The 20796-nt window shown below is 45.6% G+C and overlaps 1 protein-coding gene across 2 annotated transcripts in view; it reads right to left on the reverse strand.

Annotated features, from left to right (window-relative positions):
• Positions 1-1542: 1542 nt before the first annotated feature.
• The window catches only part of MAMLD1 (mastermind like domain containing 1), an 82036-nt gene continuing 62782 nt past the window's right edge, over positions 1543-20796 (reverse strand). For both annotated transcript variants that reach the window (XM_010403299.4, XM_019288096.3), the window contains exons 3-5: positions 5421-5567; positions 4054-4135; positions 1543-3759 (exon numbers count right to left, since the gene is read on the reverse strand). In XM_010403299.4, coding sequence (XP_010401601.2) covers positions 2744-3759; positions 4054-4135; positions 5421-5567 — 1245 coding nt within the window. In that variant the 3' untranslated portion in view covers positions 1543-2743. The remainder of the gene's footprint in view (positions 3760-4053; positions 4136-5420; positions 5568-20796) is intronic.

Raw genomic sequence — 20796 nt, forward strand, 5'->3', positions numbered from 1 at the left:
GCTAGACAAAAAAACCAGACTGAGAAAAAGTGCGTACATAACAGAGGTACAAGATAAACTGTCTTCCAAAAATTCTGTTGGAAACAGTTGGCTTTTGAAGACACCCTTCCCACAGTGTATGTTACCCAAATCATGCAGAACTGAAAAGATGAAGTGTGTATTGACACAAACAAAATGAAGAATGAGAAGAGGACATTTTTGCTATTTTTATTAATATCCCAAAGAGGAGCGTGCAGGCAGTAGCCTTCTCTGCCATCAGTGGCTGCTGTGCTGCCAGCCTGGGGGGCTCAAGGGCCTCTGGATCCCAGACCTGTGTCAGACCTGCCACTCCCTGAAGCTCCCTGTGCCCAGGCAGGACACGGCTCACGACAGAAAAGCTGCTGAAATGGTGCCAGTTTTCGCAGCCAAACAAACTCACCTTTGTCTTCACCACAGACACACTCATGGGCATTTCTCCCCCTCTCTGCTGTCTGGAGGCCAGTTGGCATTTCTGCCTTGCTCAGACGCTGAGTTCTACAGCATGTTTTGGGCAATTGCTTGGTTTCCTTTGCTGGAAAAACTGGCTTCTTTCTTCCTCACCCTGTTTTTTTACAAGTACACATCAAACTCAAGATGAAGCTGGTTAGGGATCATTCCCCTCAAAATGCCTGGCTCTGTGAGGATCTGCCTTTGCCATCAGGAAGCCACAAGGGTCTCTGACAAGCCTGGGGTGGTTGTACCTGGGGAGGTCTCCTGCCCACCTGTGCACCAGCAGCAGAGCATGTGCCTGGCTGCTTTAAACACTGACTGTCCCCTCTCACTTTTGACTTTAGGAGCTGTTTTCTGCCGTTTGGCTCTGGAGAACAGGCTCCTAGAAGGACCCGCTCCAGGACAGGAACATCCTCGCCAAACCCCTCCCTCCAGCAAGGAATCCCCCAGGAGATTTCCTCAGGCTCTCCGTGCCCACAGTGTGCCTGGGACAAAGGGCAACAATAACACATCTTCACCAGGAAGCTGGGGCGGTGTCTGGCTCGGTTAAATGGAGGCAATTTTAGCTCCAGATTCTATTTGTGCATTTATTTAACGTTGCTAAAATTTTCCTGTTCTTTCCTACCCCTCCTCTCAGCCTGGCCTCCCCCAGGACAGGCACCAGCTCTCTCATAAGACAATTTCTGTGTTGAAGGAGTGACATTCTGTACCCACCACTGCCCTTGCAGGCGTCGCAGAATGAGCAAGGTCCCCTCCTCACTGCCTCACGCTTGGCATTTACACACAAGAACTGTCACTTAAAGAAACATGGTGCTATGTAAAAAAAAGCCCTACAGAGATTAATTTCACATTCACCTATCATTACACTCGAAAAGGACAGAGGGCCTCAGCAATCCCACCTTAAAATAAAATTAAAGCCTGCTTAAACCCTCTGTTCGGCCCTCTGCTTCTACCAACAACACACATGCATTTGTACATGTTATTAGATTGACGTTGTAGCATCCTGGACAAATCAAATTAATTCAAATATCTGCAGGTATGAAACACTGTAGCTGAAAAATGAGCACATAAAGATACGCAATTTTCCCCTGGCAGTTTATTATGGTATGAAGAAAAAACATTCTGTGCTTGAAGCTGACGTTATATTACAAATGTATTGCGAAGTATGACGTGACTATTAAAATATGATTACACAAAGTATGAACATTTTAAGAAGTTTACAGTACAGTGAATCTTTTATAAACAGACTCTTAAATATACAGAGGACAATAGTAGCTGACAGAAAAACATCAAAAATTAACTATTAATGTTTATAGACTTTTCCCCTGAAAAAAGTCTTACATTAAAACAGAAATTATGAAAAGCCTTAAAACCAGGAACAAATCACCTGTACACTACAAATATACATGGCAGAGGTGCACAAACCAGAGCTACCTTTTTGCTGAAGGGTTCAGTGGCTGGAGCTGGGCAGTGCCTGCCCAGCACCTCCTGTCCAGTGTGGCCACCATGGGCCATGCCATGCCATGCTGAGCCTGCGACCCCCAGGCACACACCCGTCAGCAGCTGGAAGGTCACGAGCACACACTCCCTGCAGGACAGCACCGGCGCCTTGTCAGTGTCACAGCGACCTCCTGGAGTGTATCAAGCTGAGAACACGCCTGGGATCTGGCAAATGGATCTCTGCAAGCAGATCCCTGAATGCACTGGGGGCCTGGATGGGACCTACATACCACGTTTGGTCTGCAAGACTGAGCGACAAGGGAATCAGCAGCTCCTCTTAGGGATTTTGTTTTTTTTTTTTAATGCAACTTTTCAATCTTTCCTCTTGATATGGGAGAACAGATGCCACGTTTGATTTCTGCTTAGTCTGGTCGCAATGACACCCCTAGATCATGTGTTAAGTTATGTCAAAAACATAAGTATTTTATGCTGTAATACACAGTATTACTGAAACTAACAATATTATTTGCATATTTATAACAAGGTATAATGAAATCCCTATAATAAAACCAAAAGTTATGCTATAGATTTATTTACAAAGAGTCCAGCAAAGAAGTATAAATACTTCTACATTTAAGGTTTAGGAAAACATAATTTACAAAATATTCAAATATATACAGTCATCTGAAAAACTGCCAATATGAAACTTTGATGCAGGCAAAGAATTGGCTGAGTCTATTCCCTCTGTATTAAACGAGGCAGCGGCTTTCACGGGTTGTCTGTTCTGTTCAAAGCCATACGTGTGTTATTTACAATGAGGCTGCTTCTCTCTGAGCTAAACGTGTCCAGAGCTTTGAGCGTGCTGTCCCAAAATGTCATCTATCATTGTCAGATTGTTCAACCACTCTTCGTCGTTGCTGCTGCTGTTCTTCATGAGGGAGTCAAGGAAGTCAGTGTCGCTGCAGTTGGCAGGCATGATGGAATTGCTGTGCTGGGACACAAAGTCATACTGGGGCAGCTCGGCGGCGGCGCTCATCCTGCTGAAGGCGTCGGGCTGGCCAGTGGAAGGGTAGCTTGGCGGGCCGAGGCCCGGGGCAGGATTGAGGTGGTTAAAACTGGACACTCCTTGGGGCACCGATTTCATAACATTCATAGCTGGCAACGGTGCCCTGGTTAAATTGTGTCTCAAGTTCTGATTACTCATTGAGCTCAAGCCCTGGCCAGACTGTCCCATGCTCAGTTTCTGCATCTGCCTTACCTGGACGCCGGGAGCGATCTGATTCGGCGGCACCACAGCCTGCTGCGAGAACGCCTGACCCGGTGTGCTCGGCCTCACACTCTGCTTGGAGAACACCGTGCTCCCGGAAAACTGCTGCATGCTGGTATCCATTTGGCTTTGATTTGGCATTCTTGGCACAGTAGTCGGCGTCCACATCTGGGCAGATGAGTTGGGGTAGACATTGGGGATTCTTGGCATGCTCGGCTGCCTCAAGTGTTGCTGTGTTGCAGAGTGATTTGCTAAGGAGCCAGAGCTGAAGCCTCCCATCGGCATTCCTGGCCTCACAGTGGAGTGGCTGTGAACAGTTTGGCATCCCGAGTTCATGCCCAGTGAGTTCTGGCTTGGCCGCAGCGGGATGTTAAAGTCAGAATTAGGTGGAAAAATCCCCTGCTGCTTGCCAGGGTTGTGTGGAATCATCACCATCGTCCCACTGCTCTGGCTGGCGGTGGCTGGGGCCATGCCAGAGCCCAAGGTGCTTTGGAGCATGGCTGGGTTTGACGGCAGCATGCGGTGGTTGGGCGGAGGAGCTGGGATCACCTGGTTACAGTCAGCAGGAATGGGCTGCTGCACGGCTGTGGACAAAGAGATGCATTAGCTGGTGAGCACAGATTCAGTCTGGAAACATGGCAGAGCCTTTAGAAACTGCTGCTCTGTCTTTCTTTCATGTCAAGGGGCCTTCTCCTTGGTGTTCTTTGTAACAGAGTTATACTGGAGCCAGGGAAAAGAGAACAGGGGAATCTCACGATATGTGATAAAATGCTAAATGCTTTTAACTGAGGGCAGAGAATCATTAAATGTCTCTATTTAACCAGACACCAGGCCCTGGCACCTCAAGGATTTTTATGGCATGGCATTTCCTTCCTTACCTTGAAACTGGTTTATCTGCTGAGCCGCAAACAAGCTCCTCTGTTCAGATGATACTCCCAGCATGTTTTGTCTCTGCTTTTCCTGGAAAACAAGGGGAGTAATAGTCAAGTTGCAGTCTCTTGACAAGCAAAAGAGCAGCAGACACTTGAAGTGTAGCCACTATCATTAACAACCTCTCCCATACACTCTCTACCCCCCTCCTCTGATGAGACTCAGCCCAGACATTTCATTTCAGACTGAATCTTAATTGTTCACATTCCCCTTCATGCAAACGTGTCCAGATGCCAGCCCAGCACTGGGAAGTGCAACCTTCAGCAGATGCTGTGCAGGCAGCCAAAAGGAAGCTGGACAAACATGGAGACTCCTGTGTTCACCAGCTTCTGATTGAAGTGTGCTGCAGTTGGAGGCTCTGCCCATGTGCACCACCCCCTTGTGTGCTGGTTGCCACTTTTAACCAGAACACAGGGAGCCAGGGATCCACAGCAGGTGCTCCCTGAGCAAGGCATTGCCAGGCTACTCCAGGTGACCTGATTTGAGTCTCCCCCCATTTAGCCCCAGAACCCACCACTGCACTCAGATCCCTGCTGCGGGCAGCAGCTATGACCTGGGGAGCCCTCTGGGGGTAGTGGAGGGGTGGCTCCCCCTGTGGTAGAGTATCCCAGAAAAAGTTGAAGCCAAATGATGGCAGGGAAGCAGAGTTGGGTTTGTAGAAGTTTGATCAAGGGGCGGCACAGGACTTCATTGAGGGTTTCACTGAGCTACTTCTCATCTCATTTCCCATCCACAGAAATGAGCCTCCTTGACCCAAATCCAGCAGCACATTCAGAAAGTCAGAGACACATGGTCAGAGCTGCCTTACCCAATTAATCAGTGGGATTTCCCCACCCCAGCTTCCTCACACAGCCTAGCAAACCTCCTACAGGGGCTTCTGTTGCTAGAGAGACCAGTCAAGTCCTGGACAAACTGGAGTCTAACATCTGCTCTGCTAAATCCCCAGGGAACCAGAGAGAAAGGCAAGCATGGAGAACATCTCTCTGGGGCTGACTCACTTTACAAGGCTCCCTTCTCTGCATCTTCCCTCCCAGCTCTGTGGCTGACCAAAATGACGTCAGGGATGTGGAGGTGACCAAATCCTTCCCTTGCATATGAGGGGGCAAACGTGCACTCAACTCTGGCAGAGCAGCACTTGGCCTTGGCCTCTCTTGGCCTCATCCTAGACTCATCACAGCCTTAGTGTGACTCAGCCCAGCAATTCCAGGGTCACTCCTTAGTGTTTGCTGACTGATGATTTCCTCATTCCAGTTAGTCCTGTCCTTCCCAGTGAGGTGGACAGCACAGCAACCCACAGACGCATTCAGCATCGTACCTGCATCAGCTGCCGTTTCATTATCTGCTGCTTCAGTAAATGGTTCCTCATCGTGTACCCGTTGACCGTGGCTGGTGCCGGCACAGAGCCGCCGCTTGGGATGGAGCCCGGCTCCTGAAGTCTGGCAACAATTCCAGGATTTTGATCCTGCCAAGAAAGATGAAAAAAATAAAATTAATCTCATCAGGGAGGTAACAACAGAAGTCCTTATCCTCTCTGCTGATGCCCTCTCTTCGGTCTTCAGCTGTCCCAAGGCCAAAACACCTCATGGACTCACACAGCCCTGTGTGTTACAGTGAGGACAGTGAGAGGTGGGGGACTGCTCTGATTTCTAAGGATCAGCACAAGAAGAAGTGAGAGAAGCAAAAAGTTAATCCAAAATTCCTCGTGAGTAGCCCAAGGCCACAGGGACCAATTCACTACCACTGCTGCAGTCACAGGGCTGCCTGGCTGGCAGAAGGGATGTGAGTAAAGCATCACATTTCTCACAACTTCTCCAACTGTTACACTGAAGGACAGAAGGAAAGTTGCATCAGGGTAGGATTTGGCATGTGAATGTAAAGGAAAAACCTACAGGAAAAGAGCAAACTAAAGGCAGAAGAGTGGAAAAGGTGCCATCAGACCAGGGATCCAGAGAGATAAGGAAGATGTGGGCCTGCGATTGAAGTGGTTCTTGTGGGTCTCATGATTGGATGAACAAGAAGAGGTCATTGTAAAAGGAGAGAAGAACATGCAAAAATGTAGGGCCAGGTCATGCCTCAGCACAAATCAGTAATAAATGCAGTGGGACCTGCTCCTGCCTGGCACAAACCAGTCTTGCTCTAAGTCCTCAGTGAAAGATCCAAATTGACTTTGACAGCTGAGGTCTTGCCTCCAAAGAAAGAGTATGGTGGAGAGGAGAGAAAAATATAATTCACCAGAGCACAGTGAAGACACAACCCAAAATGGAAAAAGAATTTTAAAAATCCTGAATTCTAAACATCTTAGGAGCTGGCAGGTATTCAGGGAAACACAAGAGAAAAATGAGGGAAGAAGTCAAGGCCTCGCTGAAGACAAGATCCTGTGAGTGCTGTACCCAGGAACAGCAGCACCAGCGTATTCCCCGTCCTCCATTTTCACATCCAGCTTCTACATTATTTATGATGTTTTGTTATTATTGGCAGGGAGAAGTATGTATATTATATCCAGCATCCTTGCTGGGCCATGCTTCCTTTGTTTTCAGAATGGAAGCCCACATCCTTTGTTTGAGAATCAATGTTATCAGGAGATAAGCAAGCAGAAAATGGTTGTTGCCTTTTGACATCTGACAATTAGAAGCACGCTCAGATGGAGAAAACAGGATACGAGCCATGTTTCAGAGTGGCCAGAAGAAAGCCTGGGAAGGCATTTGTCACCAGGAAAGCTCCTCGAGCCTGGGGCACCTTTCCACAGAGGCTTCACCATGAGGAATCACCCAACTCCTTCCAAGACATTCTTTCTAAGAGGGATTACCAAGAAGGTCACTGAAATTACTCATTTTTATGGTGCCTCCTTTTGTTGTAGCACTTTGGTCTATTATGCAAAAGCACAATTGATGAAATGTAAATGCCTGCTAGATAATTTACTAAAAGACACAAACCTGCAGCTCATCACTGCTCTCATTATCATTCCTATTCATGGGCAGTCTCATAAGACTAGATTTTATTACTGGTGCTTTGCTTACAATTCTGCTGGACATCTCTCCTCCTCCCCATTCCCTCCTACCCATTTTACTCCCTCTCTCCCACAGAAAAAGAGGAGGGGAGGAAAAAGTAAATATGATTTACTACAGATGTAAATATGAAAGTTCATGTAAAGCTGGCACTCTGCTTTCATGTCAGACAGGATTCTGCAGCCACAGTTAAGCTTTGAATAATGCAGATTGCCTCTGGGGGAATATTTGAAAGTGGAGAGATTCAGTTTGTGTACTCTGCACATGAAAGACGCTGAAATGTTCATACCACCAAAATCCCTGCCATCTATCCAATTTCCTCCAAACTTGTCTTGTGGCGTGCAGAGGGTCTGTGCTTACTGAAGCAAAGGAGTTTAGTGCAAGGACAATCATTCTGATGTCTTGCTCTGGGCTATTGCATTAACAAGTCATAACATTAAAGTCTCTTTTCCTAATCATGTCCACCTCATTCTAATTTCTCCTAAACATCATCAAGAAAATAATGTTGATTTTTCCATATTATTAATGGTAAAGAAGTGTAAATCACATTACTAATTGCGGCTCTTGTGCTGTGGCGGTACAAATGCTTAATTATATGGGATTTTCTGCAGGCACCCTATAGCAATAATGACAATCAGCAAAGTTCATTTGCAAATACACAGAATGGGTTGCTGAGTTTTTCAGAGCAAAGTTGTATAACACTTAATTAGCCAGTAAAGAAACAATCTAGAGATATGCAGTTTGCTTTTGGGGAAATTAGGACAAAATAGCATAGATGAGAAGCCAAGGAGTGAATTTGAAATCCTGACTTCTACTAGTTCACATTTAGGTTAAGACAAAAAGAAAAACAGAAAGGAAAGGAAAAAGTTCTCTCTTTTCACCACTAGTGGGAACTACTGTATTCCTGTACAATAAAAAATAACCACTTGCACGTCATGACTAAGAATAGCTCTGGTGTAGTCTAAAGGACACTGCAATCTGTACCAAAGGTTAATGAACTTTAAACATTTTTCCTTTTCATCACTTCCCAAGAAAAATCACTTTCCTTCCCCTAGTAAAACCAAGCCAAAGCAGCCATAACCTTAGTAGTTTGGATTTATAAATTATAAATCCAGGAAGACAGCAAAGAGAGGAGGATTCTGATGCCAAATCTGGAAATGTTGGAAGCGGGTGTTCCCACCCAAGGGGCCATGTGGCTGAGCTGCACAGTTACACTGGAGGGTGCAAGGGCTATGGGAGGGTCTGACTCTTTGACTTAAAAAAAAAAATAAATAAAATAAAAGGCACTTGCATGTAGGTATCAGGGGTTTTTTCCATTTTTCCCTCCCCAAACTCATACTAAAATGGGCAGAATCCCTAACTAAACGGCACACCACACAACCTGGAACTGGAGAGTGTGTTTGAGAACGTGTGCCTGTTGCCAGGTGAAGTGTCACGCAGCAGGTCCAGAGCTCCTGGGCTTCCCAGTGGGGCAATTTCTACTCAGAAAGGCCTTGGGGATAACTACACCATTCTGACTTAGTATCTCATGCACTAGTTTCGAGAGCAGGGAGAAACGAATCAGGCTCCAGGCTTGCAGGGATGTGTAGTGCTTGTGTCACTGTTCAGCCACTGACTGCAGCTGTAAAGGCCATTGCACAGCCCAGTGAAACCAGTGCCCCACAGCTGCTGACTGGTGTATGATGGGCAAATCCACAGGTCACTGCACCCAGCTGCAGCGAGTGTAGGTCTGGTCCAACAACCATCCAGGCAACTGCTTAATGGAAAGTGTGCAAATAGTCCCAGTGAGTCCTACCATGTACATTTATGAATCCACATCCTTCCAGAAATCCACTGATGAGCTCGAGACCCATCGTCTGACTACATATAAGATGCACTGCAGCAAATAAGCGTGGAGACGAATTGTTCTTTGTGAACATGGCTGATAAACTTCAGTCCTCAGTACTTAGTTATATATCCAATAATCACTTTGTGGCTTCACTTAAGCAAGAATGAGGAAACTTATGGCCCCTAATTCCTCTGAATCCTCATTAACAAACAGTCCAAAAAGAATTTAAAAGCAAGACTTTCTGAGGATCTGAACCAGAGCTGTAATCACTCTTTGGCAAGTATGTAAAAAAGCCTCTAATCTTTAATAAAGAGCATTCATTGTTTTTTAGGACTACGTGAAAACACTAAACTCATTTATCATTATTAAACCTTCCCATCTGTTTTTACAGTGTAACTCCAAAGAATATAACAAAGAAATCGTACATGTTAAATTGTATTGACTTAAGCCCAGAGCTATTGGAGATGTACAATTTATTTCAGTGAGGGCAGGAAGGGGACTGCAGGCTGCTAGACAGACTCATTTGTCCAATGCTGAAAAGACAGTTATCTGCACCAAAATGGCTCTCAAAAAGGCACATTTGCTTTATAAGAAATAAGCTGCCAGGTGAGACCATTCAGCATTATGTTAAAGGCTCAGACAATAAAACTAAGTCATGAATTTCAATAGTTAACAGATGGACTAATTAGAGACGGAATTCTTTGTGGTTTGAACAGATAACCAGGTCACAGCAAGGTTACTGAGAGAGAGGCAGGCAGCACTGCAAATTTCAGCAGATATTTACAGAGTCGGGGAAGAGCTGCACTTCCTAACCGAAAGCATTAACAGTAGTGGAGGAACAGAAAAGTGGCTAATTAAAAATACTTCTAGTACCTGAATTTTAAAAGTTTATTCAATTTCAAAGGATGCTGCTGATTTGAGAAATATTCCCTCCACTTCCAATGGGGCATCCAGCTGAATCCAGTGATTTCAGAGCTTAAACCAGAAAGGCTGTTGAGATGAGCTGCAGCATAAAAACAGAAGGCCAAAGGAAATGGGGCACCCAGGGTGGATGTTTGCTCTGAGAGTGGGACAAACTGCTTTTTCCACCAGGTCTGGGGTTTTTTTGGCAACCAAAGGTAACTTAGTTTGAAGTATTTACCATGATATCACATAGTAAATAAGAAACACAAGAAACAACCAGAAAACTACAGGACTTGAGAAGAGCCACTCCTGACCTGCTCCAAGGCCCCAGCTCCTGCACTGGGGACTCGTGGGTGATCCATGCTCGTGGCAGGGACAGCTATTCCCCAGGGGTGGGGTGAAGTTTCACAAACCAAGTTTTGTTCTGTATTTTAAGAACATCTTTTACATACAGGGAGCTCTGTACTCTGATGAGAAAATGCAAATACTAGTTTCAAACTAATGCCCCTGTGTTTTCCTACCTCCTGATGCATCCTCTCCCATCCAGGAGCTGCGCTGCATCTCCTTGGTGGGGACTCCAAGCTTGGGCAGCACTTAGCTCTGAAGCCCAGGACTGAGACTTCTGGGCACAACCACACTAAAATACCACACACTAAGCAATTAAAACACCAATAGCATTAAAGCTGCCTCACCCAACTTCATGGTTTGAAGAGTTTCATGATTTAGAATTACAGAGAAGCCACACACAGACTCCTGGTGTGTAGTGATTTTGTGCATCCCCACAGGAAACCTTGATGCCACCTTTACAAAGAAGGCTCATGGCCTCCACAGCTGTCAGTGGTCTTAGATACGAAGATGGTGACCAATGCAAACAAATAAAGCAAACAAAATCCAGGGTCAGGTTTGTCAGAAGGATTGTGTCAGCCCACTCAAGAGTGTGATGTCTGTGAGATGCCACTGTGATTTGCTTCACACAGAAGTCAGAGGTTACCTGTGCTTTTTGCCTCTGTTTCTTGCCTTTGACAAAACTCCCCATCTGCTCTTTGGAAGTCTTCTGCCTTTTTTCCTCCCCTATTCTGCTCACAATTCAGTGATGTTCCTCAAGATAAAACAGCCTTTCATTTCAGAAATGCTCCAAAGCTTTCTGTTTGTTTGCGTGTTTGCTTTAGCACAATGTATGAACATTGATAAAACAAACTGTGCAGTTCAGTGGATCTGGTTTTTTTTTACCCATCTTTCACCCTTTTACTTGATACACAAGCATGTGAAATACTGCCAGACTCAAGTTTCTAAGCTTATCTTGGGGGCTGTCAGTCAGGAAAAGGCTTTGTTTGAAGACTGTAAGTGATCCGTGGGTATATGGTTTTGTTAAAAAAAAATCCTTTCAAGTTTTTCTTTCTTTTAATACAGCATGAGCATGTACAGTTTCCTTGAAAGGTAGTCCTCCTTCCTTGATAGGAGCAGCAACAAGATCACCACACCTGGCTAGCAATTGTATCAGGATCTTCTTCCTGCCTTCAAGCAAAGCAGATGAAACACTCATTTCCCTATAGCTGTTCTTATACTTCACGCTGTTCAAAACAAAATAAAATCCCATCAAAGTATCCAAAATGCTTCTAAAATGCACCCACAATTCTAGTACAATGGAAACTGACTTCACTTCCCCTCTTAAAAAAAAATTAATCTAATTAAATAAAGCTTTTGTGCGAAGACTCTACCAATATTTTCAGAACTGGTTTCATCCATCAAAACATTTTGTTAAAGAGCAACAGCAACCAGAGCAACAGAAAGACAGAAAATCCAGAGTGAATTATTGCAATAGTGATTTTTCTCTTAGACGAAAATGCGTCCTTTAGCAGGCATGTGGAAATCAAGCTGTGATGCTGTTAGCAGCACCAATGTAGTTACAAGGAACATGGGAAACAGCTTTGGGAGCAGCCAACAGCTTGAGGAATGGAAGAGTTGGTGTGTAACAGACAGACACAATCTCCCTGCTTGTAAAGAGGTGTGATCAAGATTCCAGCAAGAGCAGCTCCCTTGAAAACAGATCCTTTGGCCCAGATGAACTCCCAGGCCATGGTAAAGGTAGTCTGGTGAACAGCTTTGATCCAGCATCCCGAATGCATGGCAAACTTTCCTGGAAGACTGGAGACCCACGGAGTCTCTGGCAGGCCCCTGATGGCAGTGGCACCTAGGTGCCTGCAGTGTTCACATACTTTTCTTCCATCTGAGAGCAGCACTCTGGGGTCAGACTCATCCTTCCCCACCATTCTTTAACAGAAACTGTGTCTGTTACTGTTTTTCTGTGTATACACCCGAAGATGCAGGGATGGGTGTTTTGTACCTCTCTGTATAACATATGGTCAGGATCCAAAATTGAATTCTCTGCACAGAACAAAGTATTTATATTTGGGTTGTACAGCTGCCGTGATTCTCCAACCCTTGACACCATGCTCTTGTTCCCATGGAGGGCAGCTTGCCATAAATTGAATGAGGTAATCTAAAACTGTATTTCTCTCACCAAGTTTTGGCTGGTAGTCCTTCTGCCTGTCTCTACAAGGTTGTGCTAGCTGTGATGACAAACTACAACATCTCGTATCTATAAAGTGGCTTGACTCAAGCAACCCTTGTGTTATGTCAAGTCATGCTCTCAGAGGTGTCGATGAGATTCCAAAGGAGTCAAGTTAGCTCAACACCCAGCAGAAGCTGCTACAGGGAAATGCAATGACCGGCTGGTGAATTTATGTACTAGGGAGAGCAGAAGAGATCTGATAAAAGAAATGGTGAAGATTTCACAATAACAAAGTGAAAGTCAGAAAATCTCAAGCTAATGGGATAAATCAGTTCTCTACCCGCCCATTTCTGAAAAGCTCTCTGAACTCCAGTGAGGTGGTCTGGATCGCTGAGATTTTGAAAATCCCCTGCTTTCTCTACGTTAACGTTTCCATTAATTTCTTTTTCCTTTTCATGCAAAGGATCAATTCTCAGAGGCAGATGCCCAAGTCTTGTTCACTTCCAATAGTAGCTGGCTGCCTAACAACTTCTGAGAGCCCTTTGCATGAAAGCCTCCCCACATGCAAAACCCAACATATTTACTCCTGATTTCTCATGTAAGTGCACAAAGCATGCTCTGGCACAAAGTATCACACCACTTTTTCAGTATTAAACTTCTCACAACCTTACTCTTTCCTAACAGATTAAACTAGTCCAACGCCTAAAAAGGGTTTTTTCTGCCCAATCAGGTGTCAAAAATCACCACCATGACTTACAAAACAACGTGGAGTGATCAATAATATGCTAAAATAATGGATACAAAGAAGGCTGTGACTAGGTAGTCCTCATGAGCAAATTTTTAAAACCGAGATATTGACATGTTAAAAAAGAAGAATGTATTAAGGTGACCTTGAGTATGGGGAAGAAGGAGCAATTCCATTATGTTTTTAAATGGAAATTATTATTAAAACACCCGAAGCTGAACTGTTGTAACCAAGTCAACTCAATCTCCCCTTAAAAAATCCCTTTTCTCCCCTTCCATTCAGATTGTATTTACAAACTGTAGATGTCTCATTTTTTTCTTGTGTCATTTCATTATTACAGAGTTGAGACTAGCCATCTGCAGCTTCATTTCATCAAGCTCTGGTTTGTCCTTGGAGCAAGGTCATCTGGGACAAGAACATAAAATGCTGCTTTCCTCAACTGACAGTTCTTTATGCCTTCCTGTAAATACTCCCTACTAATTTTAAATAATTTTACCACTTCGTACTCCCCCTCATACACACTGAAAAGGCTAATATACACACATATTAATAAGGATCTTGTCATTTAACTACTGCATGTCATATTAGAAGCAATTAATGGTGTTTATTTGCTGATAACACAGGCATTTCGAACTCCAGCTCAAGAATCCCCGGTAGCTTCATGTGACTTGCAGGATATTAGCTATGGGTCAGAAGTTGGGATCCCCCCATTCAGCATTAGCACATGCTTGGAGCAACTCTGTTTTCTATCAAGCAGAAAAAAAAATGCAGTTAATGCACAAAAATTACCAGCTGCTACAATACCCTATGGTGGGTGAGTGATAATAAAACATCACTAGGTGTATGTGGGTTCATTCATCGAAACCAACAGACTGGCAAAGAAAGATTTTCAGGCACATCACACAACGTTCCAATCTAAAAACAAAGAAAACAGAACATGGAATTTCTACTCAGATCAGCTATGACTTCCCATAAATTCTGGAGCATCTTCTCTGAAGCAGAGACTGCTGTTCTGGATTACAGTAAAAACCAAACCAAGAAAACAAACCAAAACAAAACAAAAGAACAAAAAAGGCAGGGTAAATTAAATTGAGAATCTTCAAAAGAACCACCAAAAAGAAACAGTGAATAACTGAGTGACTGAGAATAATCAGCATTAGCTCTGGGGGTCAGCCTCACCCCCGATCTCTGCCTCCAGATGCTGGCAACAGCAGACTGAGGGTCCTGGCTCTAATCTCCAACACAAGGTGCCTATCTTTTGGCACCTGGAAAATTCATTACTGAGCGGATGTGGTGGATTCCGAGATATGCTCTGCGGTACACAGCCATCTGCCTCACAAATAACCATGTGAGAGCTTTCACCTGGGTGTCTCAGCAGTCCTAGTCACGAAGACATGCCCATGCTGGAGGTCTGCATGCAAACACCCCTGGTCTGTGCTGTGCATTCAGGACTCTGAGGAGTTCAGCCACACAAGCAAGTGTCCCTTTGGACACACAGCGGAGGGTGAGCTCATGAGACTGTGAGCATGCAATTTGTCAGAAGGAGATGTGGAAGCTGGGATCATGACAGGTGAACTCCCAAGCCTCTAAAGAAGATGATCTTGAACAGTGAGCTTGTTTCGTTACTGAGTCAGAGGACAAAGCCATTCCTATGGACTTGGGCTCACATGACCAGGTCCAGTTTCCAGTTCTGTCATACAGAGATTCTTCATGTGACTATGGGCAAGAAACTTCATTGCTCCCTGTGTCTGTTTGCCTCCAAAAGGAATTAAAGTTCCTCCCAGAAAAGGGGAATGAGGGAAATTTCATGAGGCAATGTGGGGGATTTACATATCTGAAACGTGCCTCTCCCATGGGGTCATGACCCCACAGACCTGGCAGAGCTGCTTTCCTTGCTGCTCACCAGTGAGAGGTGGAAGGACTTTTCCTGTTTCACTCCACATACAAGTCATTGTCATGTTCTCCTCTCTGCATGTCTCCTCCAGGTCTGGCCACAGCTGGTTGCATCTCAGAACAACACTAAACTACACAGAGTTGTAATGGTCCCCCAGGGCCTCTAACCTGGCTGCACAGCCCAGTGGAGCGCAGCATGTCCCAGCCACATGCCCCACGATCCCGTGACTTGACCATCAAGTCTGCAAAAAACGCTGCTTGCAACAGCTACGGACATCGCAGCACCTGGAGAATCCCTCAGTGCCCAGCTGGGAGCTGTGTGAAGAGGGCTGGGTGCTGGGACAAGTCAGCCCTATGTTTTGTCTTTACAAAAAGAAGAGACTGGCTGTGGTAGTTATGTGTGAAAATCTTAAGATCTTCCTGCAAGTCCTGCTTGATATTTTATTGTGACAACTTTTACTGCAGGGAGAATGGTCCAGTTTCACTCCACATCCTCTCCCACACCCCTGTCTTCACCCTGTTCCATCCCCATTATATGTCCTTCTCCGTCATTTATATGGCAGATGTTTTTTATTCAAAATTTATCCGTGATGAGAAAACCTTCCAAGTGCCTCCAAATACCATCTTCTCATGTCAGCCAGCATTTCCCTGAAATTCTGTGGGATTTTGGTGTATCTGTCACTTAAGATAATAGGAGTCTAGGAAACATGTGCCTTTGAACATTTGGCCAGCCACAGTTTTGCTGTAAGGAAAGAGGGAAGTCTACAAAAGAGGCTCACAGGCTGGAGCTTGCCACGCTCCCTGCGAGGCAGAGATGGTGCAGAGCACTCGCAAGTGTTTCTTCTTCGGAGACACCGCATGTCAACAGTTAACTTCCCTTTGTTCCCATCCAAATGATTAAGGTTAGAAGCTTGCCTGGTGACATCACCAGAGTTTAAACATGCTGGATATGGTCCAGGAAGCCAAAGTTATTGCTGACCCCATGGTTACTGATCCACTCCACAAGTAGCTGATGTCTGCTCTCACTTTATGAATTATTTAATGGGTTAAAGATTGGTCAGATCTTCTTTATGCAATATACAGCTATACATTGGGCAGGAGGACGTAAACATGCATTAACAAGGTTAAAGTCATATACTGTAACTACACTGTTTTCAGCTTGCAGCTTTATTGACTTAATCATGCCAGCACCGCAGCCAACAAATCATTAAATCCATTCCATTCTTCTGCTGGTTACCAACCACAAAAACAGAGGCAGGCAAACACGGAGCAAATCTCGGAGGGGGTGGGAAGGGTGGTGGGGTGCGGGGCCGAGGAGAACAGTGGGATCACTATGGAGTGACGCTGGCCTGTCACTGCCAGCACAAAGACGCCAAATCTGTCTTTATGGACTAAGTGGTTTCATGGTTTAAAGTGACACACTCATTTGTTCCTGTTTTGCAATGATTATAGAAAAGAAGAAGGGGGGGAGTGGGGAGAGGGAACAAAAAGCAAGCTGAGCTTCTTCATACCATAACGATGTGTGTGTGTTTGTATGTGTGTGCACATGTGTGTCTGTCTGTGCGTGTGTCTGTGTCTGTGTGTGCTGTGCATCCTCCCAGACCCACAGACCATGGCTGCAAACACCCCCCAGGCCAGGGCAGAGGAGATCTGGGTGCTTGCAGCACCCCAGGGGTCTCAGGCTCCATGCTGCACTCGCTGCTAAGCTGCCACCAAACACAGGCATGATTTAGAGATCAGCATAAAAGCAAGGAGACATGGAGCATTAAATCAGTCCTTCCACTGCCCTCCAGGAGCAGCTCTGACCACAGAGAGCCATGGGAGAAGTCTCTGCTCTCAGACTGAACAAACAACTTCACTTTCAGAAAAAGGCTTTAATCTTTGGCCTGGCACTTAACCGTAACTTTGCAGATCTATGTTCAGGCCCCCCAGAAGCTCCCTGATTGTCACCAGTGTGGTGAAGGCAGGTCAGCAGATTGCCAAAATACTGTTTCTAGGTGGTTAGTTGAAGACATCCAGCTTTGGAAAGGGAGCTGTCAGCTTATCAGGTTTGAACCTGTAAGATCTTTATTTGTCACTGCTGTTGTTCCTGTTAATTTTTTGATGGAAATCATCTTCTCTATCACCAATAACCTGGTGTCTGTGCTAGCAGATCATCCTGTCAGGACACAGGCATATGTTTTACAAGCAGGCTACAGAGTAAGAATTCAGCATGAACTCTTGGAAACCTTCAGATATCAGGGTATTTTACTTCTTTTACTGATGCCTATTTGCAAACCTTCCTCCAGTGCAAGACCACGAAATAAGCTCCCCTTGTCTGGGGAAGACTCAGCTACACTAGGAGAGATTCCTGACCCATTTCTATTTGTTATGAAAAGAAGACATGGCCAACACACTCCCTTTCCTTCACCTTCTGAGTACAGGCTGCTCAGAGCTCCCTGTGAGAATAACCCAGATTTTAGCATCCTACCAGTGCAGGGGCTTGGCAGATACATTTGCACCTTGTCCTGACGTACACCACTCCAGACCTTTTTGAACACCATCATTATTTGGTTTATAGTTGTTTTCTTTAGACCCAAACAACTCTTCTTACAGTTTGAGTTCCAACCTTGCCTTTTTTTTGTTTACTAGTCTCCAGATCCCTATCACCCAGAGACGGCTCCTGGCTCCATATATTGCAAATAAACACATCATTACTTGGTGCAGGAGTCGGCCAGAATTCCTCTTGGAAACAGCCTCCAAGGAAGAGCCTGTCCCCCCACCTCTCACCCGCAGTGTGGAGGCAGTGGAACACACCATCAAAGGTGCTTCTTTCCAGCCACCATGCCAGAAAAACAGATAGAAATGAAAACGATTTTTGAAAGTCAGAAAGTCAAAAGTCAGCTATTTAAGATACCTGTGTGACTTTCAACTTAATTTATTTTTATATATTGGATCACCACAGCTGCTGTTGCCTCCACAGACTGGGAATAAAGGCACCTCCAGCAGAAAAGGGCCAAGCCTCGGTGTGTTTTCCAGGCTTCCCTCACTGCAGCCCATCCATCACATCTTGGAGGTGTACATTATGGTGAGCTGAAATGACTCTCTAAACATCTTTTCCTCCACTGGCCACAGGAGAAGTCTAAATGATGGGAACAGAGAGATGTATCCCAACCAGTCACAAGGAAGACTGACAACGGAGAGCGCTAAAGCCACAGCTCACAAGGCCCAAACCAGCGCTTAACCTCACAACTATCTTGCCTTTTTTTCTGGGGTTCAGCAGCCCCAGCTCCACAGCTTGTTCTCAACAGAACCGGCCCTGCTGTACCTGACCAGCGCTGCCTCCCTCCACTGAATCCCAGCTCTGCAGCTCCCTGCCAGCCTGCGCCCACCTCCCACTGGTGTGTGCTCGAAGGCCCAAGCTGCCACTGGAGGGCTGGTGTGATGGACTCAGCCTGGAGAGCACCTTATCAGTGCCCTGTGCTTATCGGGAGAACACGGGAATGCAGAGGAAGCTCCGCAGCTGCAGTCATTAGCGACAAGCTGCTTCAAAGGGAAGCGACAGTTGTGCTGGTGTTTAAGGACTGACACACCCAGCCAGGAGTAACACACCAGTCGGGCTATTTATAATCCCTGATTCTCGAGTCTTAAAATAGCACTGCTTTTATTTTTATATTTTTAGGCACACTTGTATGTTTAAGCAACTCTGTTCGCAAGGCTCCACATCAAACACATCACAGGCAGTCTCAGAAATGACACTCGGGACTCCATGCCTCCCCACAGAAAGCAGAGGTGAATTTCCCTCTCCCCATGGCCCCTATCTCCTTGGCAAACGTGACTAGGCCTATTTCCATGTATTTTTACATACAGACTGCCTCTTCCAAAGGCACAAAGCAGGAGCCATGCAGCTTCTGTCTGCAAACACCCAACGAAAGCAGAACAGCAGAGGGTGTTCCAGGCTGCAGTACATGGCCACATGTGTGCAGCTCTCACCAAGAGGCCCCAGGAAGCCTCTGAAAGAGTTAATGGGTCCTGTAAGAAAGCAATCCTGATTGTTTGTGTTTTTCTTAAAAAGCAAAGGTCAATATACAGAACTAGTCAAACAAACCAGGGCTGCGGGTCCGAAAGGAGCGCTCCCTCCGGCTGCAGCACAGCCCTAGCTATTTGTTCTCTGCTCCCCTGTGCCACAATGTACCTTGGTTGGCATTTCTTAATGACTGGAGCATCCATGTGCTCTTTGTAGAACAATTATAAAACAATCAGGGCAGGAGAAAAAATTCCTTGCACAGCCAAGGCTCCAGCAGACTGCATAGGTGTCAAATGGTAAATCGTTAGGTATTTTGTTTTAATTGCAGTTATTTATATCCTGGAACTTGTTATTAACATAGGGAAAAAACAGAGCCTTTTGTTACCCATAATTAAAGGGATTATTATGGGACTGCAAAAGCTTGGATAGCCCCAGCCAGACCACCTGTCCTTTAGCCATGGTGACTGTCATGGGGAGGAACATTAAATGGAGGCCCAATCTTAAGGTACTTCAGCCAAGAGGTTCAGAGGGGTGGTCCCAACATGTGAACCCCAATTTCTTTACTCAGTCCCACCTCCATCACCCCTCTGCTGCCTCTGGCCACAGGCCTGGCATAAAGCAGGGGAGCTCTGCAAAGAGGGTACTGCAGGGGTGCAAACCCATCCTTCCCTATCAGCAAAGCCTTTCTGACCAAGGGGTGCACAGAAAAGACACATCCTGGATTTGGCCTGGAGTTGCATAACCATCCTGTTAAAATTCAGGATTAACAGGTTATATTTTAATTTGCGAGATCATTATCTGCCCCAAGAAAGGTTTCCGATTTCACCAGCACTAATCAGGAGCCACAATGGATTTCCGGCCTCAGCAATGAGGCTCGAGAGCCTTTGTACCTTGTGGAGCCGGTTTCAATTCAAATCTAACTGGCAGAGCAATCGTAGCTGCATGTTGAACAGATTAGGAAAAAAAAAAGTCACTGCCATGCTACTGTAACTTATTGCTAAATCCATTTCTTACAGACACAAATCTCTCTGAGCACCGAGGCATCTCATAGCTACACTCCCTTTCCAGAAATGACACCCTCAGTCTTCCCAGTGGCCCTAGCAACGATCCCCATTACAGTTCTGTGCCTTAAAAGAAATGTGCCAAAACCCTGCACTGGTGCCCACCTCAAATTCTGGTTTAGGCTATTAAGGATATCATAAAAAACAAGCAGCAAACAGGTCCAGAATAAAGAGATTAGTCTCCCACAACGGCCTGTGCCCCCAACAGTGCAGAGCTGTGTGCCCTGCACTGGGCTGTGGGCTCAGCAGCATTTCCCATTGGAATGCTGTCACCCAGACAGGGCATCCCAGCACAGGAGGTGCATTGGCCTAGCACAGTCAAGTACTACTGATGCCATATTTATACCTGGGAGGCCAAACAGACCCACAGGAGGTACTACCTTTGTGGACAGAGAGGTGAATGGCTCACTGACAACTGGCTTTACCAGATGAGTAAATTAGGCCTGGGTTACAGTCTTCCTGTTCTCTCACTGCCTCCACCCCCCAGGATGGTGTGAGTCAGTAGAACTGGAGGGGAAAATATACACAAAATTCTACAAGTTCAGGAATTAAAGAGACATCTTCAAAGCTTGCCTGTGGCACTCAATACCAGCTGCAAAATTGGGTTAGCTTGACATTGCTGCTGGAGGTGAACAGAGCTGGGAAGGCTGGCTGAGTAGCAGGTGAGCAGAGCCCCTCTCTGCAGAGCAGGTGAGCACAGTGCTGCCCACAGCCTCATCACTCCAGCACGGAAACACC

Source organism: Corvus cornix, chromosome 4A (genome assembly GCF_000738735.6).
Source record: "Corvus cornix cornix isolate S_Up_H32 chromosome 4A, ASM73873v5, whole genome shotgun sequence".
Lineage (NCBI taxonomy): Eukaryota > Metazoa > Chordata > Aves > Passeriformes > Corvidae > Corvus > Corvus cornix.